The sequence below is a fragment of the Panulirus ornatus genome, chromosome 9 (genome assembly GCF_036320965.1).
Source record: "Panulirus ornatus isolate Po-2019 chromosome 9, ASM3632096v1, whole genome shotgun sequence".
Lineage (NCBI taxonomy): Eukaryota > Metazoa > Arthropoda > Malacostraca > Decapoda > Palinuridae > Panulirus > Panulirus ornatus.
The window spans coordinates 2612348-2634961 of record NC_092232.1 but is presented as its reverse complement, the minus strand read 5'-3'; the positions used below and the strand labels follow the sequence as shown (position 1 = coordinate 2634961).

The 22614-nt window shown below is 40.5% G+C and overlaps 1 protein-coding gene across 1 annotated transcript in view; it reads left to right on the top strand.

The window, feature by feature from the left end:
- The window catches only part of LOC139750148 (MAM and LDL-receptor class A domain-containing protein 1-like), a 308596-nt gene that overhangs the window by 159958 nt on the left and 126024 nt on the right, over positions 1-22614 (top strand). Inside the window, 10 exon segments of the mRNA XM_071664474.1 lie at positions 2424-2558; positions 4215-4400; positions 5192-5434; positions 7680-7832; positions 8675-8887; positions 9038-9169; positions 11328-11427; positions 13740-13920; positions 16030-16264; positions 17822-17950. Of these exon segments, the coding sequence (XP_071520575.1) occupies positions 2424-2558; positions 4215-4400; positions 5192-5434; positions 7680-7832; positions 8675-8887; positions 9038-9169; positions 11328-11427; positions 13740-13920; positions 16030-16264; positions 17822-17950 (1707 nt within the window).

Genomic DNA, 22614 nt, shown 5'->3' with positions numbered 1-22614 from the left:
CAAGACAAAGTCACTATAAACCCAGAGTTAATAGAGCAATACTATCGGAGAACACCAAGGTTCGTAGTTATAACAAAAGTTCTCTACTTACCCTAAGAATTAAGAGAAGTTGCACAAGAACTGAACAACGCAGAGGATTTGGTGATGAGAGGAGCAGGCAAGTCAAGCATATATGTTCTTGTAATTAGAGAAGATTGCTACAGCGAGTTGAATTCCGTTCAGAATAACTGCAAATTTCGCCGCATGGGTTCCGATCCTGCTGAAGCTCTGAAAAAGAAGGTAAACAAATTTATCTCAGCTACTAATACTGATCATCAACACTTCTGCCTCACTACAGCACAGTACACCCGGGATGACGTATATGGCAGTGTGACCATACATAAAGCCGGCAGTGGCTCTGCCTCATAATTTCCCACGTTACTACACTCACATACACGACGTGAGCTGAACAGATCAACAAGATAACTTCTGCCATGTTTTCTCTGCTATTTAATAAACTGACATTCTTTTTAGTACTCGGCTAGATGGACTCCTGGAGTCACTAGTTTATTTACTGATATTCCAATAGAACCAACTATTAAGATGATACTTAATGTCTACAGTCACCTATCAGGACCAGTACCCAAGATTCCAAGAACCATACTAGAAGGCCTACTGCACCACTCAAACCCCGCTCCGCAGCCCAGATGGGAAGCTATATTACCAAGTAGAGGGAGCCACCATGGGTTCGCCATTGGTTCCAACTTTCGCTGCCTTCTACTTGTGTCTTGTAGAAAACCGAGTTCTGGATGACAGCATCATCCGCCACACTACCTACTGCCGATACGTTGCCTATATTTATGTCGTCATAAAGAACGAAGAGCATCTTAAGAAACAAAAAACAGACGATTACGGAGGAAACATCTGTCCTGAGATTCACTTGAGTTGGATGTGGACAACAAAATCCCCTTTCTCGATGTGGACGTCCGGGCTCATGATAGTGGCTGCATCCTAAGTGTACTGGTGTGGGCTGGTGTGTGAGCCAGCTCCCCGACAGGCACAGATCATGCTATTGGAGCCTACTTAAATCGTGTTTACAAGAACTATCAGGGGAATTCTTCCACCATGAAATCAGAGTCGAGAGAATTTTAGTTAACAATAAATTTTTTGATAAGAATATTGATGTAGTAACAAGTATGTTCCTCCAGACTCAACAAGTTAGTCACAGCCAACTACAACCTGGAACTGATGATTAAGTTATCTGCAATAACCAGACGTCTTCTGAATATCAAACTGACGAACGTATCCTGAAGGAGATGATAGACAGGAATATTACCTGCAACATCCCTGAAGATCGTCTCAGCGTCATTATGAGAAAGCTAGTTACCATGTTAGGAAAAACAACCTCACAGAGAACAATAGCCCACAATAGCCACTTATGTAGTTAACAAGTACTCCTGCCCAGTTGAAAGTTTTAAACTTCAAAACAACGTGAATTAATTGTTATAACAACCTACCTCGCTTGGTCGACTTCTAACAGTTCATCTTCAACACGGAGATCCTCGACCATATATACAATACCAACATAGCGTGAATCTCTCTGGTCACCATTTGGGAGAGGTGACCAGGGCGTCTGCTGAATTGGTTTGAACATATAATGACGAACGAAAAGAAACTAACTAAGAGATTACTCATGTCAGAAACAGAGGGAGCAGCGGGGAGAAGGAGACCGAGAAGGAGGTAGAAAGATGTATAGGACGAGATCTCAATGATGAAGACGCGAGTATTAACAGGATGAGAAGCGTGTGTGGTGTGGAGAACGTCAGAGACAAGCAGGGGCGACATGCTGTTAGTGGAGTGAAGCGCTGCATATGAAAGGTCGAAGGGCTCGGCTGTGGATGGAATCTCTGATTTCGGTGATTTATACATGACACTTAGAGTGGATTAATTGGGCAAACGAGACCGTCCTTCGTCTGTCCCTGCTGGTACTTCTTTCTAAAGGCCCCTGCAGTCCAGGGCTGCGGTGCCTCCAGAAACAGAGAAATGTAGACTCTTTTAGACTTTAGACTTTTGTACTCCCTGTGATACAGCATTACCAAAGGTGATTTTTCACTCGTGGTGTTATCTTATGAAGACTGAGCATGATGATACCTAGAGATAGGTAGATGATAGATAAATAGATAGATATATAGATAGACAGACAGATAGACATCTATTCATACATAATCTAGCGAGTCATCTTTTATATGTAAAAGACTTAAGACAACCAGGCTTTTGACAGGATTATTACTGTAATTGTGTAACATTCCTACTGCAGGAACTTATCTGCAGGGAATGATGCAAGCTGAAGTTTGGACAGAAACAAGTATTAAGAATTACAATATCATGTGATGTGCACCGAAAGTTATCACTAAGTTTTTTCATTTGGCATTTTCTTGCCTCAGGCCACTATGTATCCTTTGATCTGGCTCGATGCAACTATGGGTCAACTTGCTATGCTGATCTGGTGAGCAGCGACATTACACCCCAAGAAAGCCGCTATTGCTTCTACTTCTATATGAACACCCTTCAAAGCAGCAGTAAGTGTATATGGGACAAGATTATCTATCTAGAAGACACTGATTCCTTGAGCACTTTAGTCTTTCATTCAATCACAACTCACATTTTTTTTCTATTGCTGAACTTATCCATAACCCGAGTATCCATTTTTTATATTTCGTTATAAACTTGATGTTTATCTGAAGGAAACTAAAGGTAGCATGACACGGCATGATTTCCTTGAAAATCAGTAGAGATGATAGATATAGAAGTATAATGCTACGATATTCAGATGTAATGCTTTTCTATTAATGAAACTCTATGAAAATCAAGTTTCTATCTTAAGTAAATAGCGAAATGTGTATCAGTACAGTGGTACATGAGTTGCTGAATAGGGTTTTCACATCAAAAATTTACGTATACCACAGGGTATTTTTTGGAAGGTTTTTCAGGCAGCTGTTTTGTAAATGCTGTCGGTTATGTACAGAGTTCTGTTGTCCTCCGCTGTTACGGTGTGACGTAACATTAAGAAGAAAAGACGTGACGATAAATAGACATTATTCTTTACCTTTGATTTCATTCGTTATGGAGAAAGTCCTGAGGTAGTGTCATGATAGTGTCCTTAATGGCCTCATATAGTCGTGTATGGTCGTGTATGGCCATGTATGGTCATGTATGGTCATGTATGGTCGTGTATGGTCATGTATGGTCGTGTATGGTCGTGTATGGTCGTGTATAGCCATGTATGGTCGTGTATGGTCGTATATGGTCATGTATGGTCGTGTATGGTAATGTATGGTCGTGCATGGCCATGTATGGTCATGTATGGTCATGTATGGTCGTGTATGGTCATGTATAGTCGTGTATGGCCGTGTATGGTCATGTATGGTCGTGTATGGCCGTGTATGGTCATGTATGGTCGTGTATGGTCGTGTATGATCATGTATGGTCGTGTATGGTCATGTGTGGTCGTGCATGGTCATGTATGATCGTGTATGGTCATGTATGGTCGTGTATGGTCATGTATGGTCGTGCATGGTCATGTATAGTCGTGTGAGGTTGTGTATGGTCATGTATGGTCGTGTATGGCCTTATATGGCTCTGTATGGTCGTGTATGGTCGTGTATGGTCGTATATAGCTCTATATGGCTCGGTATGGTCATGTATGTTTTCCTGTTTGACTTCATTCCCAGAAAGTGTTTCGATTTTTTTCAATTACATTGATGTATGGTAAAAGTTTGTTCAGATGAACTGACATACAGCTTTTTTTTACTTTTTCTTCAGTACTATTTGTCATGGAATAAGATCAGTACTGAATTTCGAGTATAGATAAATGCCTTCACAGAAATTATGATACATAGACGGCCATTTCCTTCCTTAATACAAATACTTATCTTTTTAATCCTCTCTCCACCCCGCGTCCTCCTCAACATAGGTATACCGATGAGTCATGTTGAGACATTCAAGAAAATTCCCTTCGGATATTTTTTTTCTCAAAAGAAGAGTCAGTATTTCATACATAACTCAGCACGTGAACACCTTATAGACGGAGTTATACAAAACTAACCTGATGTAGTCATTAATTTTCATCCTTACATGTTCAGTGAGCATCCTGTGTACCTGATAGATATGTTTTACTTCTTTGATAGGACTAGTTTGATTCATGCAACCTGTACTCTGATCTTTTCTTTCACCAGGAGATAAGAATTCATTGACGATTGAAGTGGTGAATGTAGAAGAGAACACGTCACAGCTTGTGGCCACTTACTCAAATATTTATGACAACACTTGGACTTATTTCCAACAACAACTTCAAAATTTGAATCATGTCTTCCACCTCCGCCTTCGTTCTACAATGTTAACAGATCTACTCGATGTAGGAGGTAAGAGCGAAGAGATGTGTCCTATCGTTTTCGTACAGCTCATACAGATAACTTAGACTCAAGCTAAACTTTTCTCGTGTCTTATCCACATTATTGCATAACATGGGCCATTCCTCCTTAGCCATGCTTAAACTGATGACCGGGATAAGTTGATGTTCATACTGAACACAACGGTACTCTCCTTGTGATGTTCGTACTGAACACAACGGTACTCTCCTTGTGATGTTCAATTATCACCGCCGCTCTTGTGTTCTTACACCGTCACTCATCACAGTTAAGATGTTCAGCTTTCCTGTCTCTTGGTTCTAGTAGTTATTTCTCAGAGACTCTTGGACTAGCAAGGACAAAGCCAGAAAGATAGTCTCAGTCCTTTACCGGGCACTTTTGCGCAAAAACCATGATAACAATTTGCTTTGTCACCTGTGACCTATTACTGTCAAGATTATCTGATGCCTTGAAGGAAGTAAAGTAGTTAAGGAACCGTATAGCGTGATGAGCAAGAATGTCACATCTTACAGGAACAACCAAAGTTTACATTGAAAAGGTAAGACTAAACCATTAGATTCTTAGATTCAGAATGTTGTAATGAAGACTCACAGTACACTGCTTGATAACAATAACATGGCAAAGGTACTCAAAAGTAAATATTTTTCTTGTCATTTATACGCGTGGATGTTGTTTATGACTAAGTCTGTAGGAGAGTGCATACAGCAGATGAGAAATCTAGATTCTCGCTTTCAAGTATTTACATAACTTTTAAGCTATAATGCTCATGTTATGGAAATCCGCAGCATACACTGCTCTGGACGACTTGGAGCTGTTGCCTGGGAAGTGTCAGTCAGTGATCAACACCACTCCTTCACCCAGTGCCACACCACCACCTGAGACCCAGCTGACCTGCACATTCGAGGAAAGTACACTGTGTGGTTGGAGACAGGACCTCGGTGATACAAGAGACTGGATATTGAGCACCGGAGAAATCATCAGCTCTCCTCTTGGCCCTCTAGTTGATCACACCACACACCTTTCAGGGGGTGAGCTCTCAGTCATACATACCGACGTTCAGTTCCTCTACAAAGTGAAGGCATTCAGAAGAGACTGACATAATCATTTACTAATATAGTGACTAGTAAAGCCTTTTTAACCCTTTTTAGGTGCTGCCGTAGCCTTCTGTGTTAAGTAACACTGACGTAATGAACTAACAGGAAGTTGTTTGCGTTGATGTCTGAAGGTAGTGTGGATCTCCAACCAGACCTAGTAATATTTTCAGAAATGTAGCATTGATTACTCTAGGCGGGACTTTAGATAACCATGCCATGTCTCATTAAGTCTGGTTAAGTGAATTCATTAAGTTGTAGATTAATTATTACTTTTTCTGTAAGCAGTTTTCAGAGGAAAAAATAGCAGAAGGGGATGAAGACGATTCAGGTTAAAAGATATTTGTATTCTGCTACATATGGTGCAGCAGTTCTGCTACATATGGTGCAGCAGTTCTGCTACATATGGTGCAGTAGTTCTGCTACATATGGTGCAGCAGTTCTGCTACATATGGTGCAGCAGTTCTGCTTCATATGGTGCAGCAGTTTCAAAACTAACGCAACGTTTAGTCAGTTCTCTCATTGCTCACCTCTTGATCAAGGCTGTGAGAGATTGGTTGTTCAGGGCAGGTTATAACGTCGATCTAACTGAATGTAGAATTAGTGAGGAGCAAGGAGGTTCTGGGAAAGGTAGAGGATGTGTGGATAACATTTGGGCAGGGAAAATGACTATGGAAAAATATCTAGCGAAAGCGAAGAAGCTGTCTGTATGCAGCTCTTATGGATTTGGAGAAAACGTATGACAGAGTCGAGTGGAATGCTTTATGGGATGTGTAAAGGATATATGGCGTATGGCGACAACTGTTGGATGGTGTTGTTTGCTATATCATCGGTAGGATAGACGGCTACTGATCTAAGGGCCTGTGCCTCAGCTGCTGACCAGAGAGGGAACTGATTCAGGATAACCACTCAGATGGAGTCCTTGCTATACCTCAGGGAATGTTTCTTTACGGAGCCTAGCGGGAGTGCAATTGTCAGCAGAACACTGAACCTTCATGGTTGCTAATGTGCTGTCCAGTTAGTATCATTCATGTGATTTCTCAAAAACACGTGTCGTCGGAAAGGAAAAGAAAGATGAGTGTATTTTTCCTAAATAATGCCACTTTCATTCCTGATGATAAACAAATTATTAACGTTATTTAAGAGAAGTCTAGTCTAAAAGTTTAAAGGAAGCAGATCGCCTTAGCCTTAATTTCTTAAATCGTTTGATTTTCATTCTTGAAATAGTTCTAGTTGCGATAACTTGCTCTGTCAACGTTCTTAAGCATGGAGCAGCGTACTTGCAGAATTCAAAGTCTGTGATGTCGACGATGAGGTAAAATCTAGATTGTATATTGACCTACCTGAAACCGCTGAGGGATACCAAAAGAAACACCAAGTCCTGTGCTCTCCAAGCTTCTGAACTCAAAGGACTTTTGGCTACGTTTTCGTCACATTCCCTTCCGTTCTCATGGTTTTCACAAAAACAAGGAAATCAGCTGTTAATGAACCTTTGAGGAACCTAAGAAGTTTCTTAAACCACTGTTCTTCAGGTTTATAACTTCTGCATTAGTTCGAGAGTTTCCATGGCTTCTTCCATTTAAACATTCTCATTTTCTTTGCTTACTGGCCTCATCTTGGAAGGAAGACCAGACGTAATTTCAAAGTTCATCAAAAGCCATTTCTTCCTACACTGGAGGCAAGTTCGTAAGCTTTCCTTTTGTCCTTCCGTCCCACTTAACCTTCCTCACGCTCTCTTGCTCTCGCCAATATATTCTAGAATTTCATGCTGCAGGTCTCAGCTCCCGTCTGGGTACATTCGTCTTTGAATTTATGACATAGCCGATCGGCACTTAGGAGTGACCAGTGGTTCACGAAAGGTGATCCTGCCGTCAGGGGTAAATGAAGGGTAGACGAGATGTTACTGAAGTTATCATTATTCCAAAGGGAACAAGAATCTCATTTGCTTCAGTCATTAGCCTCCCCGATGGGAAAATATAGTTTTTCACAAGTTCAAAACTCGTTCTTATACATATAGATTTGTTGTGTTACGTAGAAAGTCTATCCAGAAACAGGTTCCGTTGTGTTATCTTACAATTCTTTGTTAGCGAAGGAAAACTTCCATATGTCTTTGTAAGCAATGAACGTCTGTGTTATTCGGTGTTGTAGGAATATTGTCTTTTCAAGTGTATTATTTCAACAGGTCATTTCATCTATAGCTATTCCAGTGGTCCTCCCGGCACTGCAAGTCTATACTCTGAGACACTGGAATCCAAGGAGGATGGCAATTGTTTATCTTTTTCATACTACATGCATGGCTTCGCACCGCCGTCCTTGAAGCTCTTCATTCTTAAAGGTATATGATCCTTGCAGTTGATCCTTCTAGTGTGAATCTCCGTACCTGCCAGATTCTAGAGCTGGAAAATTTCTAATGCCAGATAATTAGATTCTTTACTACAGTTTTGAGAGCGATATGAATTTTGTGTATATGTCTTTGCTAAAAGATATGTTAATATAAGTGAAATCTGTACAGTACACTTTCACATTTTGTGTTAGAAATTTAGGTAGTGGCTAATATGTTTACATTTAATCAAATTTCGTCAGATAACATCTTTATTTTCACTTGTATTAAACTTCCATCTAACTGACAACTTCAAAGGTGAGATTTAGATATCATGTCATGATCCTCCTGTATTTTAACTGACCTCTGTTCATGACGACCCAAATTAACAAATCATTTTCATGTCAATTGCATTAGAAGTTCATACCACCGCCATGTTATTCATTTGTATTTGATAGAGATTGATATTATTCAGGTACTTACATTCATGTTATGCTTTCCTCTGGTTGAATTGTCCAGAATGTTTCAAAAGACAATTCAAATTCCTCAAGAACTTATGTTGCCTATGATGTCTGTAATACCTGAAGACAACCACTTCATTCTTGCAGTCACTTGATACACATTCCTCTGAACTGTCTGGTGCATGAAGTGCAGATTGTTTAGCTTCAGCTCCAGCTTTACGTTATGAAAATATATCATCAAAATGACATAAGCAGATGAATCAGATCTCTTGGTAATCTCAACATTTTTGCAATGTTCAGTAATACAACATTTTTCGGAAATACATTTTAGTCTTTACTTAAATTTGTGATGATTCCATTACCAACTTACTTAATCAAATTCATATTCCTGTGCAGCTGGAGAGAAGCCCGGCGCCACACAGATACCTGACTGGGACCATTTTAAGGAGGTGGGAGAGACATGGCAGCAGGTGAGGCTCTTCATACCAAAACGAGAATATGATCAGTACGTTACGCTTGAGGCCTCAACACAGCCTAGTAATGGAGACTATGGACACACCGCTATTGATGACATTTTACTGACGGAAGGATCCTGTCAGAAGCTTGGAGGTATTCATTTTGTGCAGTTGAAGTCACCCTTAGCTTTACCGTACAGTGCACATATTGCATCAAATAGAAATGCACAAAACTGTGCACGTGTAAGAATGCATTGATTGCCTGTTTAGGGCTTTACAATACATAATGTACACGTTTCTTCAGATTATACGTGTGACTTCGAAACATCTGATCTTTGTGAGTGGACATCATCTCACGAACAAGGACTCGAGTGGATATGGAATTCAGGCCGGAATCCGGACTTGACCAACGGTCCAGACATTGATCACACATTTGGTAATAATGCTGTTGTTTTCTCATATCACATTTGATTGTTGGTCCGTTGTCAGCAGCATACTCTTCTACTTTGTCAGTAACATACTCTAAACCTATTCTAATACACACACCTCTCATCTACACCACTGTACCTCCTCCCAAAACGGTTGATTTTTGTTCCTGTAAGAGTTCAAGAGAAAATTTTAAAGAAAATTATTAGAAATTATGAACCAAAAGACATGCTTACTGGTGTTGTAAGATCTGGGATAAATGGAGAGGAATTAATGTGAAGGAAGGAGTATACATGATGTAGTGGAGGAGTATACGTGATGTAGTGGGGGAGTATACATGATGTAGGGGGGGAGTATACATGATGTAGGGGGGGAGTATACATGATGTAGTGGGGAAGATACATGATGTAGTGGGGGAGTATAGATTATGTAGTGGGGGAGTATACATGATGTAGTGGTGAGTAAAATGATAAATATTTTTGGTAAAACCTGTAGACTAGATCTGCAAGTTGTGTATGGAAGCATGCGAGATCCGCTGGGTGATGATGGACAGAGTAAAAGTGACAAAGAATCACAAAGGAATAAGTCTTCTTTGCAAGTTTGACAAAGATCTACATATGTAGATTAACAGTGACTGACTGTGTGAAGGATCAGTAAACACCTGTAGGTGAAGAATGATACGACCTTGTGAGGGATAGATGGTACGCAGAGTATAGTTTTGTATTTAAACAGCCAGGTGGAGAAGTTGTAAAGAAAAAGACGTCCATAAGTGCATGTAGCATATATGGATTTAGAAAAGGCACACGTTAAAGTAGAAAGAGAAGGTTTCTGACAAATTGTTACTCTCTCTCTCTCTCTCTGGTGTTTCTGAATGCCATTATAACGGAATCAGATTAAGTTTGCGTGAGGTGGGGTGATGTATTGTTGAACCGCATTGAGACAGCGCAAGTTGTAATAGATGTTATATGCAGATGATGCTAAGGTGTTAACTGAATTAGAGAAATCACTTAGAAGAGTGAATCACTTTTATGGTGTATATAGAAAGAGAATGTTGATGTGAATGCTACTGGAAGCAAGCGTTTAGTTTCTGTTGAAACTAAATGCCAGAGTGAAAATAGGAAGCTGAGGATGACTTCAGGTGTTTTTACTCGAGATCGACCCAAAGTATTTCGGCGATGCATCAGTTTTGTGTCATGCACTTTTTACCACTGGGATCGAACCTGGGATCATTTGAACGAGAACTCAGTGTACTAGACCGTTACACCACTGTCTAAGTTGTCAATTCAAATGTAATATAAAGTATAAAGTTCTTAGTATATGATATAGTATATAGTGTTGGTTTAGTGCTTAAGCTATATGAAAAATGCCTGTCACATTTCCACCTAGAAGCGTAACGATTTAGTTCAGTGAACGACCCTAGACTTGTTGGCTTGGAATGTATAACAACCTGACTTGCAAGACCACTAAGTGCCCACGACATATCAAAGTGCAATATAAGGAACAAACATGTCCATGGAAGAATTCTGTCCAGTATCTCATGGAAGAAATAACTAGAAATTATGAAGTTTCCTCTCATTGTTCATCTGAACTGCCTTTCCACTGCTGATGTGCAGGAAGTATGAATCTCGTAAGCCCATGGGTCTTATGGGGGATTAATTGGATCATTTTGATATGTGTTGAAAGAATTTGGCACATTGTTATCCTTCACTTTGGCTATATCACTTAAGATGTCATTTACTCAGTGTTAAATGTAGGTCCTGTCTTATAAAATAGTAATGAATTTAATGACTGAAGACATATTGCTGCAGTAAGATGAAGACTGTGGCTTGGATCACAGGCCAGTGATACAAAATCTGTCTTGGTTGCTGATTATATGAATATTTCAAACACAAGAAATTTACATTGTATGGAAATACTGTGAAAGATACTAATATTATCAATGACAATGAATTTTACATCATTTCCCTTTCATAACCGAGTATGTGTGGATTAAGAAAGCTCACAGTTTACTGTGTACATACTCTAGAAACGCTTGGAGGCAGAAATATTGTTCCGAGCATGAAAGTGTCTTACTTTGTCACGCTAAGTAACTTATGATTCAGTAGCCAAACACTTACCCGCTTTAATTTCAGTAATCAATACTAACCTCTGAAATCTTATATTTACAGGTTCAACTGAAGGTCATTATGTCTCCCTGAAACATTCATCTGCTATGAATGATGAAAAGACTTACCTTACGAGCCCGGAGCATCACAGTGCAGGGGAGATGTGCGTATATGGCTTATTTATGAACAGTTGGCGACAATGATGCCTATACTTGTACCGTTGGTCACAAACCAAGACATATCAGTTTTCCTTAGTAATACGTTAGCAACTCAAGGAAAAGCCACCATGACACATGTCTCCCTCTCTCTTCTACTGACCGAGCTTTAGATTTCTTTACTATTCATGTTTATCCTGTTAACTATAACCTTTTTTTAAAGGAAAGTTTTACACTGCCTTAAAAATTTTAGGTCATTTGCCACTATTTTACTTTTACCTATTTCCCTTTTCTTCTACACTTCAATGAAGACTTGATGACGATGAAGGCTTTCGTCCAAGATCAAAGTCTGTAGCATGAAAGGTACAGTCATTCACTTCACCATAAGCAGATGAATGGTCCATTTCTTGTCCTTCTCTTCTCCTTCCTTCCCTCTCTCTCCTCTCGCTTTCTCTTCTTTCCTTTTCTCACTTTTTCCTCTCAATCCACTCCTTTTTTCCTTAATTCTTTAACTTTTTCTCCCCATCACATACCCCCTTCACTCTGTCTCTCTCTTACCTTCCCCTACTCTTCATTCCTTTACATCTCTTCTTTGTCCCATCTCAGTTTTACCCATTTAGCGGATTTCCCTCCTCTTCCCAGTCACATCTCATTCCACTCCCCAATACTCACTATCTTACTTTTCCTCCAGTTGTACTACATATATTTGAGAAAGTGACTTTAGGAATATACTGGAAGACCTAAATAACAATGATAACTTGAACGAAGACCAAAGTGGGTTTGTTACCAAAGGAAAATTCCACAAACAATCTGATCAGTTCACAACGAAAATATTTGTAAACTAGCGCAAGACTGACAGTGGTTACCGTCTTGTCCACTTTGTTTTAAGCATAACAAACTACAGAAGTCCTGCAGATGGAGTAGAAAAACAAAATAGAAAACGTAAACCAAATTATGCGCATCAAAAATATCGTTTTTGTAATCAGATTTTAGGGAAAGTAAGCTTGATATCCACACAGCAGCAAGACAGGGGAAGAGGATGATTGCTGCAACTCTTCCGTTTATGAGCTAAAGATAAAAAAGACAACCTACTCAAACCTTTATAAATACTTGTGGAGGTAAGAGATTTTCCTGCGGTCAGAACATCTATAGTCGGGATGATACAGGATCCGGAAGCCTCTACCTTGCTGACTCCCGCCACGTATCTCATTTCCAAAATCTAAATTTCAGGCGGCAGTGATCCGGCCCCAGCATTCCATGTTCCATGTAAACACTAAAACTTCGTTTGCATTACACTTCAAGAAGCGGAAACAAGAATGAGTTTTGAGATTGACAATTAAAAGGTGTCTTTTGAATGTGTAATATATCATACATTAATGTACATTACATATATACAACATTTCAAAATCAGAAAACCTCACAGAAAGATCGATATAAATCCACATCAAAACCCAAATTCGAACGTTGATCTTTCCCAAAGAATTCTTACGGATCTACCGGTACAGTGAAGTGATGAACTTCTTAAGCGGAGGTAACAACTTAAAGTTAGAATCATGGTTGATACCGCCTTACTGAGCTTTACTTGAATAGTGTACAACTTAACTAATGCTCAAGACTATATTAATATTGAGATGTGGCAGGAGAGCATCACAATTTGAAAGAACTCGAAAAGTAAACCAACGAGTATTTTATGAATTAGGTTCTCTGGCTGGTTTGTACTTTGAATTAATTGATTTATTGTATGTTTTAATTGTCAGTAAAAGTGTAAGTAACGATCAACAATATAGTTTACTGATGACGGGTTAACACGTTCTATTAGGTGTACTAGAGAGGTTCTGTTCTCCCTTTATATAGCATCCATTTTCTCATCAATAAATGTCTCAGAAATTCAAGGAATTATATTTGATGCATAAGTGTAGTAACTACCTTACAGGTTCATTGTCGTAGGTAATCTATTACACAATGTAAATATGTCTGCTGTCCTTTAGGATGGAATAAGACCATTAATGATGCTCAGCTATTTAATCTAAAGTTAACTTTATAAGATGCCTGGCTGCATGTTATGTAGTATCTCCTCTCTTATGTATGAGATGATGAGTGCTAAATTCTGGTAATAAAATAATTTTTAATTCGTTCACCTTAACTGCACACTATCAGCATACCAGCATAGGATGTACTGTTACTGGTCTGAGATTCTAGTTTTTAAGCATACAGATGTAAAAGTTTAACTTTTAAAGTTAATGCATTATCATTATTATTATCATTATTGATAATTCTGTCATGAAATATTTTCTGATATATCATTCATAACATCCCTCAGGTGTCTGCAGTTCTACTATTACATGCAAGGACGTGACAGCTGGAGTGGCTCGCTCAGTGTGTATGTCAAAGCTCCATCTGTGGATATTGAAGATATCAACCCCGTGTGGAGCGTCACTGGGGCCAGGGGTGATGTCTGGATCTTGGCTCGAAAACAGCTGAGTTTTGTCGGTGATTACCAGGTACGTACGTATGACGTCCCCTTTCTAAAGGCCGGGGGCAGTGTTCCAATTGCTCATGGATTTGGCATCAGTAGAAGATAGGAACTTAGGAACAAATTAGCTATATTGAATATTGCTTGTTATAATTTGATGTATTTCTTTTTTACCTCAAATTTAGCTTCTCATATTTCTTAGACGGACACACATGATCGAATGTAACATTGTGTTTGATAAAGGTGGTAGCAAAAAAGAGGTTACGGGAAGAGACACAAGATTAGCAAGAGGAGCATCAGGGGGTGAAGGAACGTTAGTGTCATCCAAGGTGGCGTTTAAGGAGAAACGGGAACTAAAGAGAGTTGCTTTGTCTACGGGAGAGACAACTATAGTATCATCAGAACGGAAAAGTAAAGGAAAGGTTGAGCAACAGTTGTTTGAGATGCCCTGGTCTAAAGACCAGGAAGACCTACCAGTAGATGACGAGGAGAGGTTATCACACATCCTTTGAATAAAGGTACGCTTTGCCTCACGGATAACGTGCTTGCAGCTATAAAAGCTGAATGGGAGCCAGAGGAAAGAGAGCCCTCCCTCTCATTGGTAGTAGAGTCAGGCGGAAACCAGATTTTTAGCACCCATGATACCGGGGACAAGGGGCCATAGATTTGACGGAATCTGTCATGATGATACTTATAGATTTCTGAACGGACAGAAGTTGGCAAGAGCACTTACGTGAGGAAAAAAAGTTAATAATAGTATGCAATGTTTGATTAGGTGTATGATGCGTGTGAGAGTATGGCAGGACTAGCCAGGTAGTCCCGTTTTTATGAGACAGAAAGTAAGACCAGCAATCCTGACCTGGAGAGTATAATTCCTGTGTTTTAAACTTATTCTTCAAGAAGGTGAGTTGCTATGATAAAGCCTAAAGTGATGAGTTGATTACTCCCACATGCCACACACTGCAAGTGTGTGTTGTCTGGCAATACGTATTTTCTGACAAAGGTGGTTACTGAACTTCATGGGCCTATGCTACCAAAGTGTTCGAAGGAGAAATACCTTATGTAGGGAACAGTAGATACTAGGTACCTTCCTGACATCATGGGCTCTTACATTTGAGTAAAACTGGGGCTTTGATACAAGTTTGTTCACCCTTACTGTTATATTCCTGGCAGTAACTACAGATAGTTTACCTTCGAACGCAAAGCATGCATCTTATTTTGTTGTTGTTGTTGTTGTTGTTGTTACCGGGTAGGGCTGGGCAGACTTGATAAAGACAATCTACCTCTCTCGAACACATCATGATGTCCTTATTAGCTAGCTTAGCCGTCTAACTTCTAGTAAGGAACTTGGGTGAGTGCCTGACTTTTACCAATTCTCAGACCTCATTTAAGTAAAGGAGTTTACTGCCTTGATTTGGCATGTATATTACTAACCTTCTCAGGCAGGCCAAGGACAATTAACAATAACATCTAGCAAAAGTAGCTCTGCTGAAAATGATAACTCAAAGACTGTGTGAGAATACGAAAACGTTATTAGTAGATTCCATACTGAGAGGCCCTCGGCGAGCAGTCCTGTGAGAGATATAAATATTTGTCGCTTTATCCACATTACGTTAGAGATGGAAAATCTAAACAAAGGAGAGAAATGATGTCAGACTCTGATGCCAGGGCAATTGTTATCTTCCAGAGTCGGTGATATAGCTTGGCCTTGGAAGTTTTGATACATTTAGCAAGATATAATGCACTGCATTTTCCTTTGTTACTTCTATAGACTTTCACAGCATTAACAACTTTGTACATATATTTGGTCTCCCATAAGTATCACATATCTTTATTAAAGATAAGACCGTAAGTATAAAGATACAAGGAACATCATTGCAGTTTCAGTAGCAATAAGGTTTTTGTCAATATTTCTCACCTTAGTTCGTAAAGTGGAAGGAGAGGTTATTCACTGCTGCTGCACCATTATCAATCCTTTCCTCTGTATAATTATCAATCCATTCCTCAAATCCTATTCTATAATTGTTTCATCTTCTCGAACATATCTCATTTTCCATGTTCAGTTTTTCCATTCTTTTTTAATAACATACCTTCTGAATGTGCAATAAATAAACCACTTTTAATTTTATCTTCTCAGACGGTGTTTTCAGCAGTTATAGGCAATGAAGGTGATAACAGCATCATAGCAGTAGATGATGTGGTGGTGTATAAGAAAGGTTGTCCAGCGCCAGCCACATGTACCTTCGAGGACGGCTACTGTGACTGGAGCAACGTTCATGAAGGTGACAAGATGGACTGGGTCATGAACCAGGGCCACACACCTACACCTAACACTGGGCCTCATTATGATCACACTCTTCAGACAGTGCTAGGTACGTCCACCAATGATAGCATTTACAACGATCATACTTTGCTTCTTTGTTTCAATAACTTTCAGTAAAACTATTAAAATTTTATTCAAACTACAAGTTTTCAGGAGTTTTTCAGGAATGATTCTTTCATTATCTATTCTTACAACGTTCGGAACGTTTGCCGTTGCCTTTGGAGTACTAGAAACGTTATCATTGTCAGACAAAAAGAAAACGTCTCCCCGTACTCCATCCTACCTTATCATATGAATGGAGGCAGAAACCACCAAAGACATCTTTCCTACCTAAGTCAGCCTACGCTACTTCAAAGACCATCATCCCTGAACTTTCCTCTTTACTGAACCCAGTTCTTCACTGTACCCTAATCTTTACTGCAACGACATCTTCAATGAACCCACATCCTCACTGTATCCACACCTTCACTGCACCTTCATTTTCACTGCATCCTCATCTTCACTGCATCTACATCTTCACTGCACAATCACTTCACTATCGTTTCATCCTTACTGCAACCTCATCTTCACTACACCTTCATCCTTAGTGCAACCACATTTCTACTGCACACACATCTTCACTGCATCCTCATTTTCACTGCAGCCTTATGTGTCAGGTCACTAGTTAGCTTCCCTATATCCTCAGTGTCACAACAACTTCATCAACAATACCCAATCATCGGCAATTTAGTTGGTCACCAATGATTAGGTCTTACCAATGACCACATCTAACTAGAGCATTGGTCACTCTTCCTTCCTACTCTTGCTTTCATCTGCCTCACTGTTCCATCCATATATCTGAAAAATAGGTTGACATCAGCCGGCACTGTACCACTGTTCAGAAACATTCACGGAACTTCCCACATTGCATTCCACTTCATCATATGTCCATCCTCTCTCCAACTTTCTTCTTTTTGCTCTACATGTTTGGACTACACGTCCTCTATCTGCTCTACACTTCCCTCCGCTCCACTTATTCAGCATTCTATTATCTTCATCCTTTCAGTAGCAATTATTCTTCCGTATACTTTCCCTGTTGTAAAGAGGCATCATCACAGTTCCTGTCCAATCATATGTTTCTCTCTCAATTTTCCCGGAACACACACACTTTTCGTGCATCGATTCTGCCACCACATCTTTCCTCTCCAACATGTCTACAGTTATTACATCCCGCTTTCCCGCTTTTCTCATTTCTAAACTGCTCATAGCCGCTTTCATCTTGTCCAGGGATATTGTCTTCTGTACTGGAGTTCTCTTACTCAGGTTCCTCGTCCTCTCTCATAATATCCCTCACTTGTTTAAGTCAATGGTATCCTTTTACATCTTTTATTGTTTTACTTCCCATGCTCTCTCTTTTTCTCAAAAACACCCCTTTGAATATGCCAATGTCTACCATCTTAAAACCTTGCATCAAGACTTTCTCATTGTTTTCCTCCATCTTAAGAAGCTATACTATCTAGATATAATCAAGAAGCTATAGTATCAATATATAATCAAGCGATTAGACTATCAGTCAGACCTTTTCATAACATTTTACTATGTGACTATGTTTTGATGTCTTTTGCAGGTCACTACCTTTACATGGAGGCAGACTCTGGAGAAATGTCCTTCACTGCCATCCTAGAATCACCTTATATATCTGCTGGAGAGTATTGCTTTGAGTTATACTATTATATGTTTGGTAAAGATGTTAGTGGTAAGTAATTACTCCATTATCGTTTTTTAGGAATATAAGCTGAAATGACATGAGTCGGGCATTAATATTTACATCCACTGTAAATTAATCAATAACAAATACGCTTTAATCATTTTGATTTTTAGATTCATGCAAATAGGTAATAGAATCCTAATACAGAGTACGAGATTTTCTTAAGAACTGAATTTGAACCATAAAGAACAGCTCTTCTGGAACAGGGTTGGAGTTGTAATGGGGACCTTGTTGTCAGAAAACATACTTCTAGTCAAAAACATAAGACGTCTTTTGTTGCATCATAGCTACTTAACTGTGTATACAGGGAATGAATTGTACCATTGTGATGCCCATGTTTTACTTCTGGCCTACAATCAGCACCTTGACCCTGTCATATCTTTTGAGGGGCCAGACAAGAGGTCAGCAGTGTCGAGGTTAGAGTTAAATGTTCTTTGATTAATAAGGTAATGTAAGAGTAATATACCTCGCTTGGTATTAGCTGTGGACCTGTGCTCATCCCTCCTACCCTACCCTGCCCTACCCTACCTATGCAACAACAGGGTATCACGTTCCTAGGGGCCCGGGTGTCACGTTCCTAGGGGCCCAGGTGTCACGTTCCTAGGGGTCCGGGTTTCACGTTCCTAGGGGCCCAAGTGTCACGTTCCTAGTGGCCTGGGTGTCAGGTTCCTAGGGGCCCGAGTTTCACGTTCCTAGGGGCCCGGGAGTCATGTTCTTGGGGGCCGGATGTCACGTTCCTAGGGGCCCGAATGTCACGTTCCTAGGGGCCCTGGTGTCACGTTCCTAGGGGCCCGGGTGTCACGTTCCTAGGGATCCGAGTGTCACGTTCCTAGGGGCCTGGGTGTCAGATTCCTAGGGACCCGACTTTCACGTTCCTAGGAGCCCGGGAGTCACGTTCCTAGGGGCCCGGGTGTCACGTTCCTAGGGGCCCGAGTGTCACGTTCCTAGGGGCCCGAGTGTCACGTTCCTAGGGGCCCGAGTGTCACGTTCCTAGGGGCCCGAGTGTCACGTTCCTAGGGGCCCGAGTGTCACGTTCCTAGGGGCCCGGGTGTTACGTTCTGGGGGCCCGGGTGTCACGTTCCTAGGGGCCCGGGTATCATGTTCCTAGGAGCCCGGGTGTCACGTTCCTAGGGGCCCGGAACAGCATCATACATATGTTTAAGAGGAGATTTGACAAATATTGCTATTATTCAAATCCTGAATTACATGAAAAATTTACAACTGTTTCGTTTTATATCAACTTATACTTTTCTCCTCTTGCTGCATTGTCATCTGAGTGTCTGACCTGTTCCACTCTGACAAACTGTATTAATAGGACCCAATAGTCTATTGCTGTTTGTATTCCTTATTTCTCTTTTTCACACTTGATCGTCGTTTTCTGCGTTAGCTGGGAAGCGCCAGGAACATACGAAGAAAGACCACATCCTCTCACATCCATTCTGAAGCTGTCATGAGTAATACACCGAAACCACAGCTCTCTATCCACAACCAGGCACCACATATCTTTCCATGATTTACCCCAGATACTTCACAAAGCCTGATTAAGTCCATTGGCACCACGTCGACCCTAGTATACCACATCGTTCCAATTCACTCTATCCCGTGCACGCCCTTCACCCTCCTGCATGTCCAGACCCGGTCGCTCAAAATATTTTTCATCCCATCCTGCCATCTCCAGTTTAGTCTACCTGTTCTCCTTGTTCCCTACATTTATGGCAATTATATATTTTTGTCAACATTTCCTCACTCATATTCTCCTTACATCCAAGCAATTTCAGTACACTCTCTTCTGCTCTCTCAACCACACTATTTTCATTACCACACATCTCGCTTACCCTTACGTTATTTACGCGATCAAACCACCTCACACCACATACTGAGCTCAGATATATAATTTCCAACATCTACCCTCCTCACAGCGTTCTCTATATCTAATGCCTCACATCCATATGGTATTGATGGGACCTCTATTCCTTCAGACATACTCATTTTTGCTCTCCGTGATAACATTCTCTCTTCCATACATTCTTCAGCGTCTCCACAACCTTCGCCCACTCCCACACCTTATGAATTACTTCCGTTTCCATGGTTACATTCGCTGCCTTGTCCATTCCCAAGCATCTAAAACACTTCGCTCCCTCCAATTTTTCCCATTCAAATTCACAGCGCATCTTGCTGAGCCTAATAATCTTGTTCTTATTCACATTCACTGTCAACTTACTCCTTTCACACACTTCTCCAAACTGTCACCAACTTCCGCGGTTTCTGACTCGAATTTACCACCAGTGCTGCATCATCAGCAAACAACAACTGACATTTCCCAGGCCCTCTCATCCCCCACAGACTCCATACTCGTCCCTCTCTCCAAAATCTCGCATTTCCCTCCCTAACCACCCCATCCATAAACAGACTGAACAACCATGGTAACATCTCATACCCGTGCCGCAGACCAAAATTCTCTTGAACCATTTACACTTTTCTCCTCCTACCTGCGCAAAAGCCCTTCGGCCTTGATAAAAACTTCTCTGCTTCCAACAGCTTTCCTCCCACATCGAATATTCTTAAACATGCCTTCACTTTTTCAATCAATATCCTTCCATACAACTTACCAGGTGGACTCAACACACATACTTCTGTCGTTTGAATTCTTACCATTATTCTCCTTGCCTTTATAGAATGATACTCCACATGCATTTTGTCGATCCTCATGCACTTCACCAAGATCCATACACACTGATATTCCTTACCAACCAATCACCGACACAGTAAACCCCTTTCTTGATGTTTTTGATCAGGTAGTTAGAATATTCAGTGTATATATATATGGCTCATGGTGAGGTGCCTGATAAATGGCAGAATGATTGTCCAGTGTCACTGTATAAAGACGAGGAGAATAAAACTGAATGTACCAATTAAGAGGTTTAAGTTTGTCGAGTTTATCCAGTGAGGTGTACTGAAGACTGGTGATTAAGAGGGTTGTGGCATGCACAGAACATCAGACTGGGAAGGAACAATGTGGCCGGAGGAGTGGTAGATGTGTGACTCAGGTGTCTGCTTTGAAGAATCTGCGTGAGAAATGTTCAGAATGACAGAAGAATTTGTTTGTGGCGTTTATGAATCTGAATAAAGCATATGATACTGTTGATATAGATGCTATGTGGAAGTCGTTACGAACATGTGGTGCGGAAGGAGAGCTGATAGAAGAAACGAGGAGTTTGTATCAAAACATTAAGGCATGTGTGCGAGTTCGAGGAGAACAGGATGAGTAGGCCAGGTTAAGGAGGTCCTACGGCATGGGTGTGTGGTTTCACCGTTGCTGTTTTATGATAAGGAAGGTAAGTCTGAGGGTTTCAGAGAGAGGAACAGGTCTGCAGTCTCTCAGGAGCGGGGTGTGTGAGAGGTGAGTCAAATGTTTATACTGATGACTCGGCGCTGATAGGAGATTCGAGACAGAAACTGCAGGAGGTTCGAGACTGAGTTTGGAGGAGTATGTAAAAGGAAGAAGGTGAGGGTTGAAGTGAATAAAAGAACAGTTAGGTTCAGCAGTGGAAAGATACAGATGAGGTAGAGTGTGGGTTTGAATGAAGAGAAACTGAGGAAGTAGGATGTTGTAGATACCTGGTGGACATGGCATCAAATGGAAATATGGAAGCTAAAGTGAGCCATAGGTTGGATGAAGGGGTGAAAGGTTATGGGTGTATCAAAGAGTGTGTAGAAAGAGAGGTCATTATCTATTATGTAAAAGATGAGCAAGTTTGATGGTGTAGTCGAGCCGATAATGTTGTATGAATGTGAGGCGAAGATGAGAAAGTACAGCGAAGGTAGCTTTCCTGGAAATGAAATGTTCAAGGTCAGTATGTGATGTTAGGAGGGTTGAACGCGTAAGAAATGATAGGATAAGAAAGAGGTATGGTAATAAGAAGAGAATTATTAAGAGGGCTGAAAAGGATGGCTGAAATGGTTTAGACATCGAGATATGATGGGAAGTGGAGGGGACAAGGAAAATTTGGAGACTAAGTTGGAGATGGAAAAATGGAGTAAAAAAGATTTGAATGCTTTGGATCTGTAAATGCAGGAACTCGAGTGTAAGGCGTCTCCGAGATCGAGTTAACTGGAGTGATGTGGCATACAGGGGTAGATGGGTTTCCAGTGGACTAAACCAGGACATACGATGTGTTCGGGAGCACCTGAGAAAGGTTTGTGGGGTGTGGATGTGGATATGGTAATCTGGTTGTTGTTCATTATATGATAGCTTGAGGGTAAATGTTCATGAACGAGACCTTGTCTTCGTCTGCTACAGGTGTTACCTTGCTTACGTGGGAACAGCAAAGAAATATGGGAGAAAAAGATTGCTATTATTACGTTATCATAATCATCATTATCATCATGATGATGATAATGATCATTATCATTATAATTTATCATCAGTCATCAGTATCATCAATCATTTGACCATGTTATTTGGTTATCTGTTAAACAACTCAAATCTAAACGTGCTTACAGGAATCTTTTGAGAAATACATAATAATAAGGCAATAAACTTTTTCCAGGTTTATGTAAAACGTTCTCATGATGGAGAGGAAGACTCTTACTCTCCTTCTGATTACAAACAGGAGAGAAAAAACATATACTGAGAATAAAACGTATAATGA